The 25,850-nt window shown below is 34.4% G+C and overlaps 1 protein-coding gene across 1 annotated transcript in view; it reads left to right on the forward strand.

Annotated features, from left to right (window-relative positions):
* Positions 1–3,480: 3,480 nt before the first annotated feature.
* Positions 3,481–25,850, forward strand: part of LOC132563873 (BMP-binding endothelial regulator protein-like) — a 70,777-nt gene continuing 48,407 nt past the window's right edge. The window contains exons 1-2 of the mRNA XM_060228636.1: positions 3,481–3,490; positions 6,054–6,139. Of these exons, the coding sequence (XP_060084619.1) occupies positions 3,481–3,490; positions 6,054–6,139 (96 nt within the window). The remainder of the gene's footprint in view (positions 3,491–6,053; positions 6,140–25,850) is intronic.

A 25,850-nucleotide genomic window follows, 5' to 3' on the forward strand; every position in this document is an offset into this window, starting at 1 on the left:
AAATTCACGTGGTGCTCTCCGGAAAGATAAAAACTTACGTTTTTCGTGAACCAAGGTCATTTTTCGGAGTCAAGGTCACTCGATATAGTATGGAACATACTTGGAGCCTTTATGTTGCATACCATCAAATAAATATTAAGTTATCCTAGTCTCGTTAATCTGATTTTCGATCATCCGGACGTAAATGATAGCCACATTCCTGCTGTTGGTTTCGAAACAATATAACGGACTAAGATACTTAGTCCAAAAATATTATTCCATATTCATTTACGACCTCGATTTAATTCACACTCGTTCTACAGTACACTGGAGGTCAGAGAGTGAGTTTGATGGCGTCTACAGCGCCACTACCTACTGTATGTTTTTGTATTACGTATTAGATACACACAAAATGAAAATGGAATTTTTTTTGGTTTTTTGCTGCTCTTTGAAATTAATCACTTTGTTTATAAAACGACAAGATATTTAGTTCTCAATTTCGTTCCGTCTCTAATGACCTCGATGTTAAGATCAGTCGGATTCATGGAGGTGTGGTATTGAGAAGACTTTCATGTCGGTCTCCTAATCCAAGTGTGAGTTATTACCTATATAAACCATTCTTACGATAATGTATATAAGTTAACACCTGTGGACTGTAAAAAGGTGATTAATTAATTGTTTTATTTTGATGTCTATATAACACCTGTGTTAGTCTTGTTCCTGTGTATTTAAATCTACATGTTTTATGTTAATGAGACACGGACGTGACATTTTTTCTTTTGTCCTAACAATGGTAGTAAACATGAGGTCTAAGCATTTATCATACGTTGTAGATGTCGTTCTCGGGTAAAACAGTAGTATCTCTAATGCTATCGTCTATTATATAATCCGAAAAATTGTTAAAAATCCAGCAAATTTAAGCAAAGAGATAAAATTAATGAATGAAGAAAGAATAATAAATAAATAAATATTATACTTTTTATCGTTTCCTAAGGTCAATGAGTGCAGATCACAAGCCTGATGTTTTTTATTTTTATTTTGAAACATGTGGTTTCCAGAGAGGATAAATTATTTCTTAAACTTTGAAGTCTAATACGATCCTTAAAATAGCAGAAGCGGTTTGATACTTTTTAAGAATGAAACGTTAAAGTACATAATCAAACTACGGTCTGTATTTTTTTTTCCAAAATCCCTAAGATAGTTCTCGGCTTGAGTCCCTTTAAAAAAGCCTGAAACCTCTGGTTGTAGTATTACGAATTTTAACCGGCGTGAGAGACAGATGTTTACAGTCTTCCGCGGTATACTGTAGATTAAAACAGATCCTTGGCATAAATTATTCAAATTATCTCAGATCAGCAGACCTTGTCATATCAGTACCTGACAGTTATTCAATTACGACTTCCGTACCAGTATTGCACATGCGCACTTTCCATAGTTGTTCTATTTCAATATTTTTTCTCAAAAATCCCCGCGAAATGGACCTAAGGTGAAATCTGCTGTTGGTGTCTAGTTCACACAAATTTAAGAATTCTGTTCACTGCATTATTTAATGATTTACATATTGTCCATTAATTAACTAAAGATTATCTTCAAATTTATATACAGTGCAATTTCGGAAGGACTCTTAGTAAATATATGGTTAACAAGGAAGGTTACATTTCCTGTTTGTTTAAGTGAAGAAACCATTTGTTATATTATTTATGTTTGATTCGAAATGATACCACGTAAACAGGCTTGTAAATTGCAGCAAGAAAACATCCCAACATCCAGTTGTTAACGAAAGTGCTAACAATGTATAATACAGGTAAACAGAAAGTGAAAGTTGTTGCAAAATTCAAATTGGCAAATTGAGAAGAAGTTCGCGAGACCGGTTTTAGGAAATTAAGGCAAAAGTTTCAAATAAATGTCGGCGGTGCAGCATCCTGATAGTCACTCTGTGTCTGCTCTGACCACTGTAACATACATAACTTCGCTGTTGCACAGAAATTAACTTAACATACGGTAATTAGGAAGATAGGTGTCAATAAATCATCAGTAGTGTTTTTCTACAAAACGTTATTGTTTAGATATCTGTGTGAAAATATAATTATTCTTAAACTCTTGGCATTTGACGAACACACCAATAATGCGTTATTTTAAAGAAAGTTATGTATACTTGTATATAGCGTAAAAAATACTATGTGCGCGTGTGAATGTGTGGTTGTGTGTGCGTGTGTGTGTGAACGTGTGTTTATGTGTGCTTGTCCATGTATATCCGTGTTTATGTCTCGGTGTTGGTCTGTAAGTACGTGTGAATGTGTGTTTCTTTCCTTTCAACATTGTTCGAATTGTTTTTACATATTTTCCCTATAAGTCTGTAACTCTTCATCATTTGAAGAAATTAAGGAAGTGAAAAAAGTGATATGTTGTACAGACGTAGAGGTAACAGGAACAACGGCATTATAATATATATCCCTGTAAATGTCCAGCTCGCCCTAAACACGTTTCTCGGACACTGGTCAAGCCCATCTCATTCCAAAGGCGTAGCAAGACGAAAGTCGTGTAGAGCTATTTGTTAACCAAATAAATATCACAAGATTCAATTACACTGTTAAGGGCAAACATTTTTGTCAGGAGAAAATGAGATTGACCATTAATTGACTTTCTAAATTATCAGCTAGGCACGCCTTATTAACTCAATGGTCATTTCACGCCTAGACTGACCAGGTGCGGACAAAGGCAGATGTTTCACCTGTCCATTTTGACAAAACCCAACAAGAAAACAAACAGGTATTAAATATCACCTTGCTACGCTAACCGCTGGTGTTACAGATGTCTGCACTGATGCTTGGCCTTCTCAAAGATATGTTCCCGCTGGTCATTTGACTAAACTTGACCAACACGGGATCTCGAGTATTGTACGATTTAACAATTAGCTTTTAATCTAATTTTGTGTGCAGTGGTACAGTTTCGGACCGACATTCCGGACAATAATAATCGTAATAACAGGTTTTCCGTTTGTTAATTTTGAACTCACACAGGGCAGATGGTGCACTTTACACGGAAGGAAATTACAATGTAGATGCAAATCCTCGTATTCATGGAAAAGGTCATATAAATGCTTTGAAAAAATTAAACTTCAATTATTTTGTGTTATTTGTCCTACTGTGTTAATGTAAATCGTGGTAATTTTCTCAAATTTTAGCACGTGCTTACTTCCCGGTAAGTCTTACATCAAGAACCAGGGATTCGTTATGAATATAGTGTAATCCCCCTTACTCTCCTCACTGCCCCTGTTCTACACATTGATTCCATAGAAAAGTGCTATCGAAATTTCGCTACATTACCTTAAACCAACTCAAAATGACATACCTATGACCAGAACAGGTGTCAATATTTGGACAAGTTTTAAACGCGATGATACCTCACTTGGTATGTTAAAAACTCATTCATTGTAAAATAGCATTGTTGCCTTTTAAATCCGTGTTTACAATGATTTTACGAATTGATTTACAAGAATGTATGGCCTCAGGTTAGTCAGAATACATGCCGGTACAGCCATCTCCTTGCTATACCTTTAGCTTGTCGTAATCACTTCTAGCTATCGTGTAACAGGGGATAGAGATATACCAAGAGTTGGTACAAAAATGTCTTTATCAATCATATTTATCAAAATGCTCCGATTTCCAATTCAATAAACTGTCTTCGTATACCTAGCGGGTCCTCAGTAAAAGGGAGTTTGAGTCACTGTCAGTCAGTGACCGCCATATATTGAGGTCTTGTGAATATAAGGGAGTTTGAGTCACTGTCAGTCAGTGACTGCTATGTATTGAGTTCTTGTGATTATAAGAAAGTTTGAGTCACTGTCAATCAGTGACCGCCGTGTACTAAGTTTTTGTGAGTATTAAGGAGTTTGGGTCACTGGTCGTCAATGACCGCCATGTATTGAGTTCTTTTGAGTATAAGGAAGTTTGAGTCATCGTCAGTCAGTGACCGCCATGTATCGAGTTCTTGTGAGTATAAGGGAGTTTGAGTCACTGTCAGTCAGTGACTGCAATGTATTGAGTTTTTGTGAGTGTAAGGGAGTTTGAGTCACTGTCAGTCAGTTACCGCCATGCATTGAGTTTTTGTGAGTTTTAAGGAGTGTGAGTCACTGTCAGTCAGTTACCGCTATATAAGGGGGTTTGAGTCACTGTCAGTCAGTGACCGCCATATAAGAGTGTTTGAGTCACTGAGTCTTTACGGTGTAATTTTGAGTCTCTTTAAATAAAGTACAAATTTCTAATTCAGAAGTCATTGCGATTTAGAAAAAAAATGTTAACGAAAGTGCTAACATTCTCTGCTGTGGGTCAGGAATTTAAATTATGGGGTAGAGAGAGGTCACAGAAATTACCTGTCGACCTCAGGACCTTGGTCTCTAATTACATGTGTGCTCGTGAGCAGGTACATGTCATTTTGATGGATATACAGGTAAACCCTCCCCTCGGTGTTATAGGCAGCAATCATCACAGACTTACGGTCCTGTCTTCTGCCGAGGAAAAGTCTTTTGGCCCTGGTTTTCAATATATCTTTATACAATTATGATATTACACTAATTAATTCTGACGTGCATTTACACGTGAGTTGTTCTTAAAGTACACGTTCTTATTTGGTATACGTCTGAACATATGTCTGTCAAACGTTTTCTTCTATATTTCAAACATTAAAAATAACAGTACATGTTCATCAATTAACACAGTAATAAGTACTTATCGCTGAAAATTCATATTTCATTCCTTACACTATACATAAGATGACGTCACAGCCTCTTCACGTGAAAACGAGGCTACAATTTTTCACTAATATTCAATCAACGTTGAATGTTTGTTTCAATATAAATTTACTCTTACAAATCCTCATGTATATTATGGTACGGAATAGATACGTCAGCATTTGGCAAACCTCGTTTGTTTTGAGGATTTATCTGAAAAATACATAAATTCATTGTAATCTGAAAAATACATACACTCATTGAATGGACCTAAAGAAAAACTACATCCATTCAATAACCGAAAACCACTTTTTCAAATAAATCAATTAATTAATTAATAAATAGATAAAACAAGAAAAAAATGATTAAAGTCAAAATGGTATATTAACTTAATTTAGTATATAGAAAATGTCACAGGAGGGTCACCATAGTATATTTGTTAGGTCAGAGGAAAATTGTCTGTTTTTGTGCAGGTGTTTGTACCTAATAAAGGTGTGTATTTTGGTAAGTTATTGTGACAAATGACAATATTCACACAAAAACATGCCAGCCGATCCATGACTGATGCCTGATGATGGAGGACATGTACACTTGATTAAGAGCCAACATTTTAAAAATACACACATAAAATGTATTATTATCGAGGTAACTGTAATTGATGTGACTAACATCCTTTGTTTACGTAAAGTCATTGTTTAAATTCAGGTCATCTTAACAGTGAAATCGGTTAATAGTTTTCACTATGAATACAAATTACATAAAATGAAATAACATTTTTTGATACCATTTATCTGATTTTTTAGGACTTTTTGATTTCATAATAACATTGGTTATACTTTATACTTATTGTGAAATCAATGTGTCTTCAGGACAACACTAAAACCTCGACTCACCGAAACATCAGTAGATATGGAAAGTTGCGATGTAATTCTAAAATGACCAACTGAAACGATACAAAACAAATAAACAAACAAACAAAAACAAAAAAATTTCTTCATCTAAATACCGTTTCGTTTGAAGATAAATCGATTGCTATGACGAGTCAGTAATAATGTATTAATGTATTCGAACGCACCCTTTACTTCAAGAATGGACACATTTAGTGGGCCGTATTTGCTAGCAAGTTAAACAATTTCAATCTCAGACCCTAGTTATTGAAGTCCTAGTCAAACAACTGCATTCATAATTATGTGCAATGAGGATGACGTCATACTTCATAACATTTCCTTACTTTAAAGTGTTACCTACAACGACTTTTAGATGAGAGATAATTTTTATTAAAATTGTTTAAAATCGAGCCTAATTGATTCTTTTTTTATTGATTATTCTTCTTTTAAATTTTCAGGTGATATACAGAAGTGCGATAACGAAGGCGAGGCTGTATACGTACCACAAATATCGGACAACCCTTGTATCACGTGCTTCTGTCGGGTAAGTACACTTAAACGTTGGCCACACACGCACGTGACCATTTACACTTAACCCTGCTACTGGATAGAACAAACCAAATTAATTATTCCATTCTGAAGAATGACACACAACATACACATTCAAAAAAGGAAAAGCAAAAAGCTGTGCAAAAAATATCGTGATCTATTTCTCTATATGTTATTTTGGAGCCTTTCCTGTACAGGTACTTACCTACTCGTCATATCTCGACTGATTCCGTAACGATATTGATAGAGTACCGGAATCAGCCGAAGTTAGCCGAATTTTTACCTACCACGCCTCTCTTAAGATATAGATCTGGCGAATTTTACATATTGTATCAATGCAACAAAGGGAATTAGTTATCTAAATGCCTCCTCTAGTGTTCAAATTGCTTGTGAAAGTAACGCTACGATTAATCCTGAGTTCCTACATGGATGCCATTGTAACAGACGTCATTATTTATTTCAATGTTGCCTCAAGGATTCAAATCCGGGACCCCTGCCTTACTATTCTGACACTCCACCGATCAAGCTAAAGAGCAGCACTCTATAACGGAGTGGTGTGCTGCTGCTCATATTTTACCAGGATTACATAAGTAATATTCAAATTCCTGGATGAGCATAACTAAGAAGAAAAAAGGGGTTGAGGTTTGGGGGTGGGGGATGGGGATGGCCCGAATGGAAACGCGCGGGGGATATTACTATTGTAGGAAACCCAGAGCACCCGGGGAAAACAGACGTGGTCGGGCTGGTGACCCCTTACCTTTTCGCGTCACGGGAATCGAACCCCGGACGGCTTTGTGAAAGGCGAGTGGGTAACGGCTGCACCACCTGACCTCCCAACTGATTAAAGTAAGACGTTTATACTAGTGTTTTCCGGTTAATAATAGAGACTGGCTTACACGAAATTACGTAAACTGTATACATGATAACCTAACACACACACATACACCCTCCCCCATCCCCCCTCATCCTTTCTCTCTCTTACCGTGTAATTATAAATGTCATTTTGTATGTATTGTCATTACAACAAGGGCTTAACATAAGTTGGGAAACTTGTGCGCAATCCCATTGTAATTGTTACAATAAAAATGTGTTTAAATCAAAAATGATTCTGAAAAGGATCGTATGTGGAAATGATCGATTTATGATCGATTTGTACACACACTCAGACAAAGAACTTTAACAAATTGTGTTTTATTTGAGCCCATTATGTCCAATTATCTCACATCACCAATAAATTGAAGGTCTATAAATGATAACGGAGTCGGTAAAACCCTTCCCTGTCGCTCAGTATTCAATAAATTCTATTTCTTCTTATATAAGTTTATAAACTTATCAGATCACCTGCCGACAATTTATTGAGCCACAAGACAGGACTCCTGCCCCTGACTGTAATAAAATAGTCTCCAGACTTAGTTCACCTGAAGGCGTCACTTTCACCGGTAACTTGTACTCAGTCTAGTTATCATCAATGAAAACTTTAAACATACGAAAAATTCTAACAAAAAAAAATATCCTTATATACCAGGTCTGTGTTTGTTGACTGGGATTTATTTTTTAATCGTGTTGTTTATTTTCTTATCAATGTCAGTAAAGAAATTAACCTGTTGTTTGTTTAGAACTCGGTGCCTACCCTACTCTGTTTTTATAGCATAAAATTATTAGTTTATAGTCGTCTACAGTTAAGGTCATACACAAGGTACACAAACCTGACTGAAATACGTGTGATGATTTTGTTTGACAGATATGCGTTCGTAAACTTTTACACATTACTAATTTTAGCCTTGTAGGTATAAGGAGAGGGTATAATTTCTATCAAAAAGGAAAGCGTAGTAGCATTGAAAGTCACGCTATGCACACCCAGTACATCATATATTTACCTCTCAGAAAAGCGCTACATTTTATAACTAAGTAGCTTAGTGTAATAAATACCCAACTCGTGTTGATGTACTTTTCGTAATCTTTTTACAAACTTTTTAAATTATCATTATTAGTATTATGGAAGATAATTACATAATTTCTACCGAAAGGAGAGGCTTAATAACATGAAAGACTTCTACATTCTGAACATCCAGTCCATCGAGTATTCCCTGAAAAACGCTGAATTTTTTAGCCAATTCCGTGTATATCTGTCTTTTGATTTCCGAAATCCATAACAATCACGTTTATTTAATAAAATGTTTTCTCCGTGAAGCTCGCGATATCAAGGAAATTATTAATTCACTCAGTTTCTGCTTTCCCATCGTTTATATGGGGTCTCCCTCACAGTTAGTAAAAATTTTAAGGCAACTCAACATTTTATCTCCAAAAATAAAAGAAACAAACAGTTGCATCAAACACTTTGATTTTGAAATAATTTTTATTTTGAGATCTGAATTTACATTCTTTAAAATCATTATCATGGCCAATAAGTGAACGACTTCTTTATGTCAAGAAGTACCTTTTTAAAACAAGCCTTGTTCATTACCACTCGTGATTATACAAAGACTGACAGGTAGTATTGTAACACCGGTATCAAGCTTTTTTACAATGCTTCAAGCTTTTTTTAGACTCAGCATTTCGGGCGTTATTGTGACGTCATAGTAAGCAATGTAATGACGTCACAACTGCATGACAAAGTCATAACCTGATCATTTCTAAAAGTTCACACTTAATGAAAACAATTTTTCATTCATCGGACGTTTTTGATATGCTGTCAATATTTTTTTCTCTTTTTTATCTTTAAAATAAACAACAGCAAATAGTTTCATATTGACTTTTTGTATATTAGGTCTTAGAGAACATATATATATATTAAACAAAATGGCGGTTTCTAAATTAAAGTTTTGTCGACAATTTTGAAAATTATGGGTAAATTTTGACACGATTATTTACAACACCACAAGGATGATCTTTTGTTCCTCCACATCAAACAGATTCCTTCACGTTTAACGTCTTAGTGTGAAGTTTAAGTCATATTGTATCTGAGGGGTGTGGGAACCACTAACACTATACACGGTACATTTTAAAATGCGGATTTTTTTTTTCCGGAAAAATTGTAACATTATTTTTTTTCCATTTTGTTGGTTTCTCAATATCCACGAATAAAATATATTTACTCAACTGGCTTCTATCTGTTATTACGGTACTTATAGCAGACGAACTATAAGTCACATATATGTTTGGTGATGTTTAAGAACGCCTGATATCGGGTTGTTTCACACTAAAAGCTGCCCATGCTTCTACAAACCTACTTAGGTCTTCACTTTAAATTCATTTTGACAAGGTCCTGATAACAAACAAAAATAACAATAAAAGTCAAAACACCAGAATGAAAGTGCTGCCTCCGGTACAGGATGAATGTCGAGATCGTGATCTTTCCATTTGACACAAGGTCACGTGATATATATTCCTATGTATATCTATATTGATTAGGTTACTATATTTATTAAAGAAATCTTATTTCTGTATAAGTAATAAAAACATAATATTTTAAGTTTTCTGTGATCATGAACACGATTTACTTTGTTATAATTAATTTCAAATACCACTTTTTAAGGTAAACGCATGTTATTAGAATTCAATTTGAAAATATTCCAGTTGAACGAAAAAAATAAGCGAATAAACGTGACATAGAATTATAAAATAGATATTGATTCATCTGAGGAATTCTTTGTGCTGTCTTATTTCCTTAAAATGTACATTTCATTAAGTTCGAGCAGGCAACTGTCCTGCATAGTGAAAGCAAAATTACTCGGCACAAGAACTATTGTGTTTCTTTCCATACATACAGTTTACACACTGAACGCAAAATTACTCGGCACAAGAACTACTAGTAGCTTTTCCTTCCATGCGTACAGTTTACACACTGAACGCAAAATTACTCGGCACAAGAACTATTGTGTTTCCTTCCATACATACAGTTTACACACTGAACGCAAAAATACTCAGCACAGGAACTATTGCGTTTCCTTCTTCATGTACATTTCTACATACTGAGTGCAAAATTACTCGACACACCAACTATTGTGTCCCCACATACATTAAAGGATTGGAAACAGACATCATACTTACTTATTCTCCTCTTTTTTCCCTGACATTTTCATTCTGATTTTCAGCTATGACATATTTCTTGTTAAAGCCATTTTTTGCTACTACGTTACTTACTAACAGGGCGTCCTGCAAAAACAAACAAACGTATATATTGTCAATGTCCTACGGGAGAATGTAAAAGGACAACAATGCGACGATTTAACTTGGTTATAATAAATTGACGTGACGTTAACTAAGTATCATTGAATGGGTTTTTTTCGTAATCTTTTAAGTCGACGCCTTTTATAATTAGTTGGGTTTGAAGTTGGTTCCAAAATCAAAATTTATTTCAGTTTTCGGTTCCATGATACAAATTATCCTTGTTTCTGTTATAAGTCACTTACAGTTTTTTTTTAATATTTTGTCAAATTTTGATAAACAAAGAGTGCACAGCACGGTTGGTAAACCAGTTCGTTAACGTTTATAGAATTCGCTTATTGAGAAACGATTTGTCAATATCGCACCAAGTTAAAATAACGACTTTTGTCTGAAACAAGTTGTCCATTTTTATTATAATGTTGAAAAATGTAATAGTATAAAAGGCTATTTAACGGTTTCCCGTTTACTATCATAAAAATATTATCATATTTCATGAATATAACAGAATGTCTATTTTTTCACGAGTGCGAAGCACGAAAGATATATATATATATATATATATATATATATATTCTTTCATGCTTACGAGTGACATATGAATGATATTTAATAGGAAACCATTTTTTTTCTTTTCTCTACGATTTTATCTGGTAAGAACAACATACAAACGTGTTTTATATATTTAATCAGAGAAAAACAGAAAACTAACTCATTCAACATTCTTTTTATTTCCGTCAGAACAGGAAAGAAAATCGACACATTTCTGTATTTCACTGGCAAACATGTAATAAAATGCGTCTCTATCTAGAAAAAGTAAACTTGTAAAGTATATCTGGGATAAAACCGATAAATCTTAGACAAAGTTTAGAGTTTAACTTTCGACAAACTTCTTCACAAACCATCCACGTTGTTGCTAAGGGTATCAGACTACAATTAATTAATGGCGACGCTGAACAAAGTGTTAGTATGTTTTATTAGGCTATGAAGCCAGGACTTTCATGTTTCTCAGAAACATGCACAGCAGTCTAGCGATCTCGACAAATGACTTTATTTTCTTAATATCTTTTAAGGTAAGAAAGATTCAATTTTTTATATTGTACATGACGCCAAGTCTCTATAGAATTTACTTTTTACAGTAGTAGTTGGAGCCGCTTATGCCCATCATAATCACTTTTACTGTGAGTGTGAAATTTGAGTTCAAGAGATAAAATAGAAGGAAAGAAAGACAGCAAAGTTTGTGTTTATATTAGGGGTCTATCTCCATACAGAGCTGTCACTGACAACGATTACAATCACACTTTTGATTGTCTGATATTTAAATACCTTCAATGCCCGGATGTTGAATTTATTATCCAAGTCATAAGCGACGATAGCGAACTGAAGTCCATAAAATTTGGACTTTTTGTATGGTTGACAATGATAGCTGGAATTTTGTGGTCGAAATGACTTTGTTCGATTTTCATGTGAATAAAAACATTAAGTTTTCTTATTATAAAATCTTGATGTTTCCCACACAACATGCGTTATATACAGAAATACATGATTGAATGCTGTTTCCTTTTCCATACATTTGAATGTGTCATGCTCTTGCTCTATTTGACAAAGAACCCTAACGTATCTGCCAGCACAAGTTAGCGATTAACAGCTATCAAGTTAATTTGTTTTCAAATAGTCCAACGGTACACCGCCGTATTAGAAGCCAATTTGCTGTTTGCTTTAGTAGGCCACAAGCGGCCTTTCATTTTATCAAGAGTTTGTTAAACGGCTTAAGCGACCCTGTGTTATCACGTAACTACCCTTGGCAGGGTTTGTTTAAATTAGATTCTATTTAAACTATGTAATTTAGTTTGTGTTAAGGTTGTCGGGCACCTTCATCAATAGACATATCAGAATAAGACACGGAGATATCAACCCTTGGTTCCGTGGAAAATGTCGACTTTATCGACAAAACATTAATCTATTTAATTATATACACACATCTGCAGCATTAAATTAGTCAGAATAAACAAAATATTTCGGTGAAATAACAATTTTAAGTTGGGGATTTGATTCCGCTGTCAAGTAATGTTTAACAAATAAATAAAAACAAAAAAAGTATTGGAAAATATATACATATATTCAAAATGTAGAATATTCTCCGGGTGATCTGTATTGACGTAAAATGCCGCGAAGTCACTTTTGCTATCTACAAAAGAAAAATGATTATAGTAATCAATTTATAAGATTTTTATTTGCTGCATTGAGATATGAATTTTTTATCGGGATCTTTTAAACAATCCAATTCGTGCGAAAAATTAGTTTGGAACATGTTGAAATCGATCGGGTATAATTGAGAGACAAATTATTCATTGAGAATTTTTAGTCGCCATATGGTTTAAATCGAATTTCATTCATAAAAAGGCACAGCTTAAATATTGTCAAGGGTACTCAAAATTATAAATTGTTAGCTAGGATACCAGGATAAAAATACACAATATCTCGAGTGTTAGCATTTCTGATCACGTGATCATTGAAGAGTGTAATTGTAATTAAAGCGACACGATTTGTTTATATTTTATGGTAGGGCCAAATCCATGTAAAGTGTATATTAAAATCAGTATGTGTTTTGTCATCGATCACAAGTTAAATCTACATGGCTGTTAATTTATGTTAATATATATGAAGCTACATGATAGTATTGGCATTCATAAGACTCTCAATGCCATTGCTGCTCGATCTAACTGATTTTACTGTCGGTTACAAACAGGTTTTTTCGGCTTTTACTAATTGCATTTTACAGACAAAAAGTAGAGGAAACAAAAATATTGCAATGAACTCTTCTAAATCCATAGAGATTGATGAACCACTTCTACAGATAAATTTTTATATCTTTTTTAAAGGTGCATTTTGGTCTGTCATTCATATAGGCTATAAGTGTCACACGAAGTGAGTAACCTTCATGAAATTTCATTTTAAAGATTCTAATGCGGTGTACAACGAAAATTTCCTTGGGAAGATTCATAAATCTTATATGAAAAAGAATGCATTTTTTTTCTCACCAGACAACTTTGATAATTTTGTGAACATTTGTAAAGAGAAGATTTTGTTTGACTGATGCAAAATCTAAACTAGCGATACGGTATCCTGAATTGTCCCAATTAACATAATAGTACAAAAGAGAGTGTTTCCCAGGAAACAAAATATTTTATCAATTATTTTTTTATTACTTATATCTAATTGCTAACTTATTTTTGTTAATGTTTCTTTACTATCGATATAAGAAAAACAAAAAAATTGTAATGAAAAATGACAACATTTCTCAAAGACCATTTTGCAAAAACTGTATTTTTGATATATTAGTACATGGCAATGTTAGGGTTATTGCAAGGCGCGGAATTGACTCCCCTATTTTACTCGAAGCGTTAAACTCGCATTTCCTTTCTGAAAGTAACATTAAAGTTCGCCATTCCCGGACTTTGATAACTCTTTTGATGGGCGAAACGGTTCAGGAAGATGACTGATAAAATTTTAAACAAATGAATGCCTTTCTTTGAGAAACTGTAACCAACTTAACTTAATCTAAATACCTTAGCGCGGCTTCATTGTTCAATGCCATGTCAGGTTTTGATGTATTACGCATTTAATCATCACGAATCGTTGAAAGAGCATTTTTGAAGAAAAATATGGCGATTTTAGAATAAGTTGGGTCGAGTTTTCAGAATTGTATGTTTTGCTGTGAAGTTTGTAAAGCTTTATGGTTACACGGGCCGCATTAGTCCTTAATATGATACCATTACAGTCTAACACTTTTATCTATCAACTCAAAGCGATCACATAAACGTTTGAAACGGACTGTGATTAACCTTTCTTATAAGAAGATTCATGGTAGCGAAAAGGTTTGTAAGTTAATAACGTCTGGGTTAATTTAATTGGCGAATAATTGACCAATATATGATGAGGATGTTCCATTACCACGTGTGAACTTACTCCCCCGATAACACATTTCCAGCGGAGATAATTCGTTTGTGCCGTTACATTTTCCTTGGAGTTCACACAGTTCGTCCGACCGTCTGGAAAGCTTTGCTCGCACTTGTACTATGTCGGCAATGCGGGATGAAACACAAATAAAAGACACATATATCTTCTTTGCTTTGAAATATTTTGGCAGGGGATTAGGAGACGTTGAGAAACCTAGTACACACTCCCAGGACTGACATTGCATATTGATAGTTAATTATACATGATAGAACTACCGCATGGCGTCTTACTGAAAAAAAACTTCTTTTTCGATGGTCAGTTTTTCGCGGTTATATGAAGGATTTTTCTCGGCGCGTTGTTAATGTATTTTAGCTGTATTTTCGCGCTGTAGCATCCTATAATCAGCCACTGCTATCGCGTCATCACTTTGCTTTATGTGTTATACGTACATTACATCTATTGCTATTGGTTCGAGTCAGAATCTTATTTTATTCTCTCTAAAAGTAAAGATTTTTAAAGAGATTTTTGTCAGCCAATTACAACTAAAATGTATTTCACTTTAAAGCCTTCCTTGGTTCTTATTAGTGATAAAAAAAATGAAAAAATGTATATATAGTAATTTGATTAAACACAGGTTAAAAGATAGATATGACACCATCAAGAAATGATTTTACTTCTCAACATATACCTTGGAGTTGGAGTTTTATAATAATCTACCTGGGAAAAACTGGCCCATCCTCTCAACCCACTCAGACAGTCTAATATCGAAACCAGTGACGGTGTTTTGGTTCCGGAACTTTTCTATACTATGGACTGTCGTAAGAAGTAAATGTTATCAGGCCTTGTTACGTTCGAGTAGTCGGTTCTTGGGGATACCAGCTTTAATGTGTTGCCCCATAACAACGATGTTAAATCACGTGCTAGTTAGCTTTACAAAAAATTTGACTTTGTTAATGTTCTCCAATGGCGTAAACGTTGCTGTGGATACGACTATTGTTTGGAAAATGTTGTTAAGTAGTAATTAATTATCGTATAATAACATAGGTAAAGATTGGCATGTGATTAATAGTCTACCTGTCCCTGGTACTGATCAGGCATTATTATTTAAACCTTATGAAATCTTTTTATTTTAAATACAAAACAGAATACTTAAATAGCTACATAATTGTGTAGGCTTTCATCCGCCATACATGTACATAATATTATAATATTCTTGATTTATGTACACGTCAAAACGTCAGAATGACAATGTAGCAGTTAATTTCTTTTATAAAATAAATTTGACCAAAACTGAGTTAACCTCGTGAAATGTTTACCTAATGTTGATAGTTAAATGTTGTCATATTTCAACTTGTTGGATCTCTAACCTCTCTTTGAACCCTTTTCGTCTCTTCTCCCCGATGTGTGACGTAAACACGGGCTCCTGGCACTGTGAAGTACCACGAACGATAACTGGGTATATACAACAAGGCGGTCAAACTTGTACACAATTGACCGACTCTAGATAGTCGAAACTATTTTGGAAAGTTCATCCTTTTTACATGTTCCTTATTAAATAGAAATTCATGACGTCCTCTTTATCTTTCAATTTTTTTATTATTATATATATCTTAATGTATAAACTTAGAAAAATTAGATATTACAGCGGCGAGAAGAATTAATCAATAAAATTGACAAGAAAATATTTTTATCTCTTTAATCCCGGAGTTGGAGTTTATTTGAGCTAACAATGCTCTCACTATAAGGTACTTCAGAAGCTAAACAGTTCATACGGCTTATTTACATGTCTCCGTCATCTGGGTTATACAGACGCTTATAGTCATCGAGTTAATGCTGTTTTATCAAGCGTGTTTGGTACTGTGATTGTCTGTAAAGCAGCGCTTGTCTCTTGCGGTATCCCACTGTTTGTTTTGCAAATCGTAACAGTATGTTTTGATAAGATTCAAGACACTCGAAAGGCCACTAGACAAGACAGACCAAACACTCATACATCAAAAATCTAAATACTTTGTTTTCGAATCATTCCGTTCAAACTGAAGACGGTCAGACTAAGGAACACGTTGAAGGATTTCTACCGTGGAAATACGAAATAGAAATTATCATATATTTCCCTGTTATAAGCTTAGATTATTAACATCACACTGGTGAGGTGACTTTGAGTATAAATTACAAAATTGAATTTTGGGAATATTTTAAATATTTAGTTGAGAAAGCATTGCCGAAGAAGTCGATATTGATTTGCTAATTTTATCAGATAATGATATTTAATATCAAATTATGTTATAACTGGACTTGGCCGATGATATCAAAGAACTGACTAGATAGTGAATGACAAGCCATTGTTTTATAAATTCGATTTTACTATGTGATATTTCTAAATGTACCGATCCATGTGTTACGTTGTGATAGACCTTGATATTAGTGACTATGACAGTGGGTATTTAAGTCTCTACCAACAAACTTATCTCGTACGTATACACGTAGTTTGGTCAAATAAACATGCTAATTTTAATAAGTTATTTTTTTCATGACTATTTCCTCCCATAATGAAAACTTACTGAAATATATATAAAACAATTCGAACAATGTTACAGAAAGAAATGCACATTCGCACGTACAGAATGTTCTTACACGCTTACTTTAACACACAGCAACTCACACGCGCATTTCACGGACAACCACACGCATACACACGTTCGCGTGCGCACGTAATAATTTGTTTAGTGATAAACAAATGCATCTAAATCACCTTTCAGTAATTCATTATTTGTATGTTCGTCTCACGCCAAGATTTTTGATTCATTTAACCACGTCAGGCACATAACGATGATATATATTTTCTTACGCTCACTGCGTATTGAAATGAAATACCATGAACATTTTCTTTTTTTTTAAAATTTGGATTCTGTTGATGTTGCCAGTGTTCAATTTACCAGCAGTTCTTATCGTTTGCTGCAGAATTTATCCTTTAAAAAGATATTATAAGACAACATGATGAAATTTGAATGAATTCTGAGCTCAGGAAAGCTATGCGACTACGAGACCGACTCCACAAAGAATTTAAATGTATTAAGTACGTTTTCAATCTCGCAAAATATAAAAGGCAAAGTAACAACATGAAAAGCATGCGAGAGAATTAGTTTATGATAAAATTGGTGATATTATTAACAAACTAAATACCAGTAACCCGAAATATTTAAGCAGTCTAGATCACAAGTTATTCCACCGCTAATAAATTCTAATAACGGAAATTTTTAACTTGGCGATGCCGAAATTTCTAATATATTGAATATTTTTATTGTATTTCAAATAGAGACGATATGGATATTCTATAACCCATTTTTGTTTATAGAATAAACTATTTCTTGGCTTTCTTGTCAGATTACATGAAATTTGTGAAATTTTGAAAATTTTAGAAAATCATCGCCTGAGTCTCGATACCATAAGTCATCATATGTTAAAATTCAGAGCGAATTCTATATGTTAGTCCTTGGCAATTCTTTTTAAAATATCAGAAAACCAAAAAGGTTTTCCACGTCAGTTGTGAAAAAAGAATCGTAGCACATTTATTTTAAAATGGGGACACCATCTTGTGTCCAAATATCAACCAGTTACATAATTATTCTGTATCGGTAAAGTTTTCGAAAAGTTGTATATATATATATATATTAAAAACATTGACCGTATATGGCATACAGTTTTCATTACTAAATTAGAAGCAAATGTTACAGGTCGTCTATTAAATTGGTTGAAAAATTACATATTAGAGCGGCAACAACAATTACTTGTTTAAATGTGTATCCCTATCAAGACTTTACAAATGTAGGTGTTCCACAGGGAAGCGTGTTGGGACCATTTCTGTTTTTAATATGCATTAATTATATTCTCAACTATTTAAAGAGTATATTTACTGATAATACTTTTTTGATATATTCAGTGTCATTTTGTAGAGATTCAAAAATCTTTAAATTGTGACTTACAGATACTTGATAAACGGCCCCAAGACTGGCTCACTAAATTTGATCCAAAAAAAGAGAAACTATTTTTTATGACAAATTCGTAATATTCAACGTTATTTTAGACAGGAGATTTTGAATTGTGTTGACAGAAATTAGAAAGAATCAGCAACAAGTAAAAAATATATAAATTTTTATTGAATAGAAAAATGTGATTCAGGGTAAACAAAGTACATGTGGTGTCTGAATGTGAGTTACGGGATGGTTGTTCTCTGATGGACGTAAACAAGCTGGAATAAGTCCAACTTGAGGCAGCAAGAAATATTACCGACATGCCTTCTTTCACAAGTAAAAAATCCTTGTATAAATAGTCCCAACTTCAATAATTATCGGAAAGCAGGAAGCCTGAAAAAATAATTTTTGTATAAACTTCATCACAATCTAACTCCTTCCTATTTACGCAATCTTCTTCCTCCAAAGAGTAGCAGAATGTAATCTGTACAATGTTAGATATAATGATAACTATTCTGTGCCTAATTTTAAATTGTCCAATTTTTGTGAATCTTTCGTTTCATCTTCTGTTAGATCATGGAATAATTTACTAATCAATGCCAGAAATCAGTCGTCCATCAACTGTTCTAAATCTCAAATACAACGCAATCTTGATTTATTTCCTATTTAATTTATCATGTTTGAAATAGAAAATTGAATGCTTTACATTCAAGGTTACGACATAATTGCAGTGCCTTAAAATATTATTTGTTCCGAGTTACTATTATTAATGATCCGACGTGTCGGTAGGGTAATAAATGTGAAAATGTTGCGCATTTCTTTTTTGATTGCGTATTATATCTAATGCAGAACGAGATTCTATTTGCTAACATTTCCCGATATTGTAACGTCACAAGCTTTGTTCTTTTCTGTCGGATGAGTAAAATGCGAATATTTTTCAATCCGGTCAGACTTTTAATGAAATTAAAATAAAATAAGAAACAAGTCAGTCATTGGGTCTAAGGTCATACGTTAATATCTTATTTCGGTCCTTATCACTATCTCTTCACTTCTTTCTTGGCTTTACTCAATTTCTTTAGTGTTTCCATCTATACTCTTCTTAAAGAAAGTGTTTAATATTGTAATTTTCGGAGAAGGCGTTTCTAAATTGTGATAACTTTCGCCTAATTCTGTTTGTTAGACTGAACAAATAAAAAACGTTTAAAAATGAATCAGAATTAAACAGATATCAGAGAATTAAAAACATATCTATGAATGTATATCTATTCATTACATATAGATCAAACGAAACGTCGTGATAAAGCCAATTGACTAAGCTAACTTTTGTGTGTTTTCTTTTTTTTCTCCATACTTCCATAATTACGACAACCTATAATCAGATGAAATCATGCCCCAGACATGTTTTAATTTGCTGTCAATTTTACCGTACATCGATCGAACTAGTCTCGTTCAACCAGACTCTTCTTGACTATTGCTACGAAATCAAGCGTCTAGATAAGTGAGACTAAGCATCTCGAAACTTTATATGCTTTATTCGTGATTTGACCGGGACTTCTTAATAGTACGTTTAAGTACTTATAGAATTTTATATCAATATCAATTCTTTGAAGAAAACACATTCATTATAAAAATTGAGTCTGTTGCCGAATGCGTGGTTTGTGAAGGGAGACGTGAATACCATACTGAAATAATGAATGCTCCCTGTTCCTTTAAGACGTTAGCTTGACGCTGTGTCTCTTCAAGTGTTCGTACTGAAACATTCTTGTGTAATATGGCATAAGCTCTCTATGGCTGGTCTTGTACGGTACTCTTCGTGATCACGTTTGTGTATTCAGATCTTAGTCCCATGACAGCTTTCATCAATGGCTTTTATCTTATGTTACTACAAACGTTTAAGAGCTCTTGGGCAGTTAGGAAAAAGCGCGCCGACGCATCATTACGGCTTTCAGTGTTTATTCACGTCAAAATCTCGCGGGAATTGAACATCTGTGAGGGCACTAGCCAGGTGATACAAAGCCTCTATAACACATGGGTAACCTCTTATAATATATTGATAACTACCCTACACACGCTACATTATCTAAAAGCTGTGGTACTTGTAAGTCTGCAACAACGTGCAAGACGCTGTGGGACGATAACGAGCTACAATAAGCTTAGATGTTTGAGAATCAAGAAAATTGATACTAAACCATAAGCAACAAACAACAGTAATTTGCGACTTTGTAGTCTTGAGATGTTGATTGAATTATAAAACATTTGGGTTAAATCAGTATTATTAATTTTTACGAGCCTAAATGCGCCCTGTCTAGTTTATAGATCATCTTATTTACCTTTAATAAAGTTTTTGTTTTTTGAAATTGTGAATAATATCCGCCACATTTTTAAGCCAAGATAGATGTGGGCTGAATTACAGAGAAAATTATGTGTTTGGAACAGGCAACTACACTTTATCACGTCCATTCGTGTAATCAAGCTCGAACCGTTTTTGTAACCACTTACCACTACGCCACAAAGTCAAATAATGTGTCCTAGTATATACAAATAAATGGTTACATTGTTACTAGGCATTCACGCTGTAGGCGATGTTAAGAATATGTCTTTCTGTTTGAGAAAGTGAGGACCGCTGAAGTAATTTTAATTCTAATTATTCTAGTGTCCAACTAAAGTGTACTCCTCATAATGTGATTATTCAATGTTAATCACTTCCTGACAGCAGATAAACACAAAACAAACATCATCAAAAGTGCAAACCTTCCCTCCTCAAAAATGGAAAGTGGGTATCCAAACCACCACCCTATCCCCACTCCTATCATCCACGGGGAATTTATTTTCTTTAAGGGAACATATCCCCGATTTTAATTTTAACAATATCATTCTCCCTATTTGGATTTGATTCCCGCACTGTTCTTGGTGTTCCTTTTCGGTTTTTTGTCTGTATTTCAACAGGTATATAAACTAGGAATTCTACGACTGTTTGCGCATGCTCTCTTGAAATACGTGTCTTCGTACAGTAGTGTTAAACGTGTAACCTTAATCGCAGCTCACAAACAGACAATGTTAATTTCTCTTGTAATTTATCCAGTGTACAAGCACGAGCGAAATCGACTACCCCTATCATCAAGTATGAATGTCAGTCGACCAGACAGTCGACTGATCTGTTTGCTGTTGCTTGCCTAATAGTTTTTGAACTAGCACTTGAGTACAATTTTATACAACTTACGCCTAGGTCCGGAGACAGGTTTACCAGACAAAACCTTAAGGGCCCACTTTTTAAAAGTTTATGAAGCTTAACAACCTTTTAATACACCTGTTAATCGACAGTAACAAAATAAAATAATTCGAAACAGGCAATATGTATCATATAAATTTATCATTTACGGCGATTATCGTAAACATTTTTGAATAATTTGTGAGAGAAAAAGTTTTTAAAATTACATATAAATATTTTGCGAAGTTGTTAAAACATTGAACACTTGGGGGCTGGCTCCAGTTCGTAAGGAAACGTCTCCGTCCGGGGCTGCAGATTTACTGAGAGAGAGGTCAGATGTCAAATTTACCTGCTATGTTAAGAATCTATCGACTTCTTTTTAAAGATCATATTTTTGATTCTGTAAAGGTTATATGGCTTGTGTGATAATTTTATATATTTTTTTCAAAGACGGCGACATTTAACAAATAAATAGGTTGTAAATATTTCTAAAACACCAATTAAATGTCAGGTATTTTGTGTAATATGAAGTAGTACACACATGAAATACAGTTTGCCTATTATCAATTTGAGAAGGAAAATCTTGTGTTATTTTATTTACTGATAAATGAGTAGGCAGACGATAATTGAAACGAAACGGAAATAGCGTTACAGGTATTAAACGTTCCTCTGTATCGGAGGGATCACAGGCGAAGGATTTATACAAGAAGAGAGGACACTTACAGAAAACGTATTATGCATACCAAATGAAAATAATGTCTTATTATAAATCATTCAGAATAAAACATTTCAGCAATATAAGTGTCTTATCGGTAGTTACAGGTATAAAGTCGGTGATGTGTCTTATCGGTAGTTACAGGTATAAAGTCGGTGATGTGTCTTATCGGTAGTTACAGGTATAAAGTCGGAGATGTAACTTATCGGTAGTTACAGGTATAAAGTCGGTGATGTGTCTTATCGGTAGTTACAGGTATAAAGTCGGAGATGTAACTTATCGGTAGTTACAGGTATAAAGTCGGTGATGTGTCTTATCGGTAGTTACAGGTATAAAGTCGGTGATGTGTCTTATCGGTAGTTACAGGTATAAAGTCGGTGATGTGTCTTATCGGTAGTTACAGGTATAAAGTCGGTGATGTGTCTTATCGGTAGTTACAGGTATAAAGTCGGTGATGTGTCTTATCGGTAGTTACAGGTATAAAGTCGGTGATGTGTCTTATCGGTAGTTACAGGTATAAAGTCGGTGATGTGTGTTATCGGTAGTTACAGGTATAAAGTCGGTGATGTGTCTTATCGGTAGTTACAGGTATAAAGTCGGTGATGTGTCTTATCGGTAGTTACAGGTATAAAGTCGGTGATGTAACTTATCGGTAGTTACAGGTATAAAGTCGGTGATGTAACTTATCGGTAGTTACAGGTATAAAGTCGGTGATGTGTCTTATCGGTAGTTACAGGTATAAAGTCGGAGATGTAACTTATCGGTAGTTACAGGTATAAAGTCGGTGATGTAACTTATCGGTAGTTACAGGTATAAAGTCGGTGATGTGTCTTATCGGTAGTTACAGGTATAAAGTCGGTGATGTAACTTATCGGTAGTTACAGGTATAAAGTCGGTGATGTAACTTATCGGTAGTTACAGGTATAAAGTACAGGTATAAAGTGATGTAACTTATCGGTAGTTACAGGTATAAAGTCGGTGATGATGTAACTTATCGGTGATGGCAGTAGTTACAGGTATAAAGTCGGTGATGTAACTTATCGGTAGTTACAGGTATAAAGTCGGTGATGTGTCTTATCGGTAGTTACAGGTATAAAGTCGGTGATGTGTCTTATGTACAGGTATAAAGTCTTATCGGTAGTTACAGGTATAAAGTGATGTAACTTATCGGTAGTTACAGGTATAAAGTCGGTGATGTGTCTTATCGGTAGTTACAGGTATAAAGTCGGTGATGTGTCTTATCGGTAGTTACAGGTATAAAGTCGGTGATGTGTCTTATCGGTAGTTACAGGTATAAAGTCGGATATGTAACTTATCGGTAGTTACAGGTATAAAGTCGGATATGTAACTTATCGGTAGTTACAGGTATAAAGTCGGAGATGTAACTTATCGGTAGTTACAGGTATAAAGTCGGTGATGTGTCTTATCGGTAGTTACAGGTATAAAGTCGGAGATGTAACTTATCGGCAGAGTTACAGGTATAAAGTCGGTGATGTAACTTATCGGCAGAGTTACAGGTATAAAGTCGGTGATGTAACTTATCGGCAGAGTTACAGGTATAAAGTCGGATATTTAACTTATCTGTAGTTACAGGTATAAAGTCGGATATTTAACTTATCGGCAGAGTTACAGGTATAAAGTCGGTGATGTGTCTTATCGGTAGTTACAGGTATAAAGTCGGTGATGTGTCTTATCGGTAGTTACAGGTATAAAGTCGGTGATGTGTCTTATCGGTAGTTACAGGTATAAAGTCGGAGATGTAACTTATCGGTAGTTACAGGTATAAAGTCGGAGATGTAACTTATCGGTAGTTACAGGTATAAAGTCGGAGATGTAACTTATCGGTAGTTACAGGTATAAAGTCGGAGATGTAACATATCGGTAGAGTTACAGGTATAAAGTCGGACATGTAACTTATCGGTACAGTTACAGGTATAAAGTCGGTGATGTGTCTTATCGGTAGTTACAGGTATAAAGTCGGTGATGTAACTTATCGGTAGTTACAGGTATAAAGTCGGTGATGTAACTTATCGGTAGTTACAGGTATAAAGTCGGTGATGTAACTTATCGGCAGAGTTACAGGTATAAAGTCGGTGATGTAACTTATCGGCAGAGTTACAGGTATAAAGTCGGTGATGTAACTTATCGGCAGAGTTACAGGTATAAAGTCGGTGATGTGTCTTATCGGTAGTTACAGGTATAAAGTCGGTGATGTGTCTTATCGGTAGTTACAGGTATGTAACTTATCGGTAGTTACAGGTATAAAGTCGGTGATGTAACTTATCGGTAGTTACAGGTATAAAGTCGGAGATGTAACTTATCGGTAGTTACAGGTATAAAGTCGGAGATGTAACTTATCGGTAGTTACAGGTATAAAGTCGGAGATGTAACTTACCGGTAGAGTTACAGGTATAAAGTTACAGGTATAAAGTCGGAGATGGACATTACAACACTATCTTATTATCAAATACATATTATTTTTGTTGTTTTTCTTAAACGTTGAAATCAGATTAAAGAAAGACAGACTGAAAAACGTGAAATCGTTTTATTTTATTCCAAAACAGTCCATTGTGTCTGCCCATAAAATATTTGTCCACAATGACTCGTTATACAATATTTGCACCTGTGCCGCTCGTAGCTGTCAGTGTGTTTTGCAGTGTATTGAAATTTAAAACAGGAATTTTAACGTAAAATATATTATAGTTCTTATAAAGGTAATCAGCAATGACTCGCATCATTGTGATCCACTCAATGTGATACTATGTCCAGCTTAAAACGTCATCAAAATTTCCGGATTTTATTACCCGCACTCGTGTTCGGAGATTACATAATAACGCCCTGAGATTTGAAACGAAACCCAAAACATCTGCTTCTCTAATCCATACTTAGTACCCATTGGCCTCGATCAATTAACATTCCCCTCGGATTGCTAACAAAAAGTGCTTCTTATTACCGATATCAACAGTTTACATTGCTGCATGCAGCGTTGCTCCACATGAATATTAGATAGAGTACAATGCCGAAGATTAGCTTTGGTATTTTTGATGCCAGCGGATTTGTACGTTCTTAGGATTGACATAGAATTATAACGGCCCCTGGAGACAGTGGGGTTTTTTATTATTAAATTGTCTATAATTTTGCTTTGAATACTATGTAATATTCTAGGTCGTAATTCACCTCGACGAAATTATCTTATTGTGCTGCGAATTATCGGAGATGTTTGCACCAAGTCTAATAACTTTTTTGATTCAAATTGACAATATATTTTTGCGTGACATCACCAAGAGCAAGAAATGTTTAACGAAAAGCTGTTCGATATACTTAATTGTTTTATCAATCAATTAATATGAGATCTTATGATGCTAATATAATGGATCTATATTTGCGACGAATTCAAGTAAGCATCCCTTGGGAAGCATCTTTTCTGTTTGTTTTACTTACTTCACAAGAAGATACACGTAATGATATGATGTACCTATTATGTACTAAATATATCTGCCACTATAATGATGATTTCTAAATGTTTTATGATTGATGCTTTCGCCCTCTCGACATATGTCTGTCTGCGATACTTCAATGCCACTAATAAAACACAAACAGTGACAGACATGACGGCAAAATATGAGTGATGAACTTCTAAGTATTTTATAAAACATCGTGCAAACATTCAGTTTTAAATATACCCAATGCA

The sequence above is a fragment of the Ylistrum balloti genome, unplaced genomic scaffold, assembly GCF_031769215.1.
Source record: "Ylistrum balloti isolate Yb309-2 unplaced genomic scaffold, AGI_CSIRO_Ybal_v1 Utg369676, whole genome shotgun sequence".
In the NCBI taxonomy this organism is placed as follows: domain Eukaryota; kingdom Metazoa; phylum Mollusca; class Bivalvia; order Pectinida; family Pectinidae; genus Ylistrum; species Ylistrum balloti.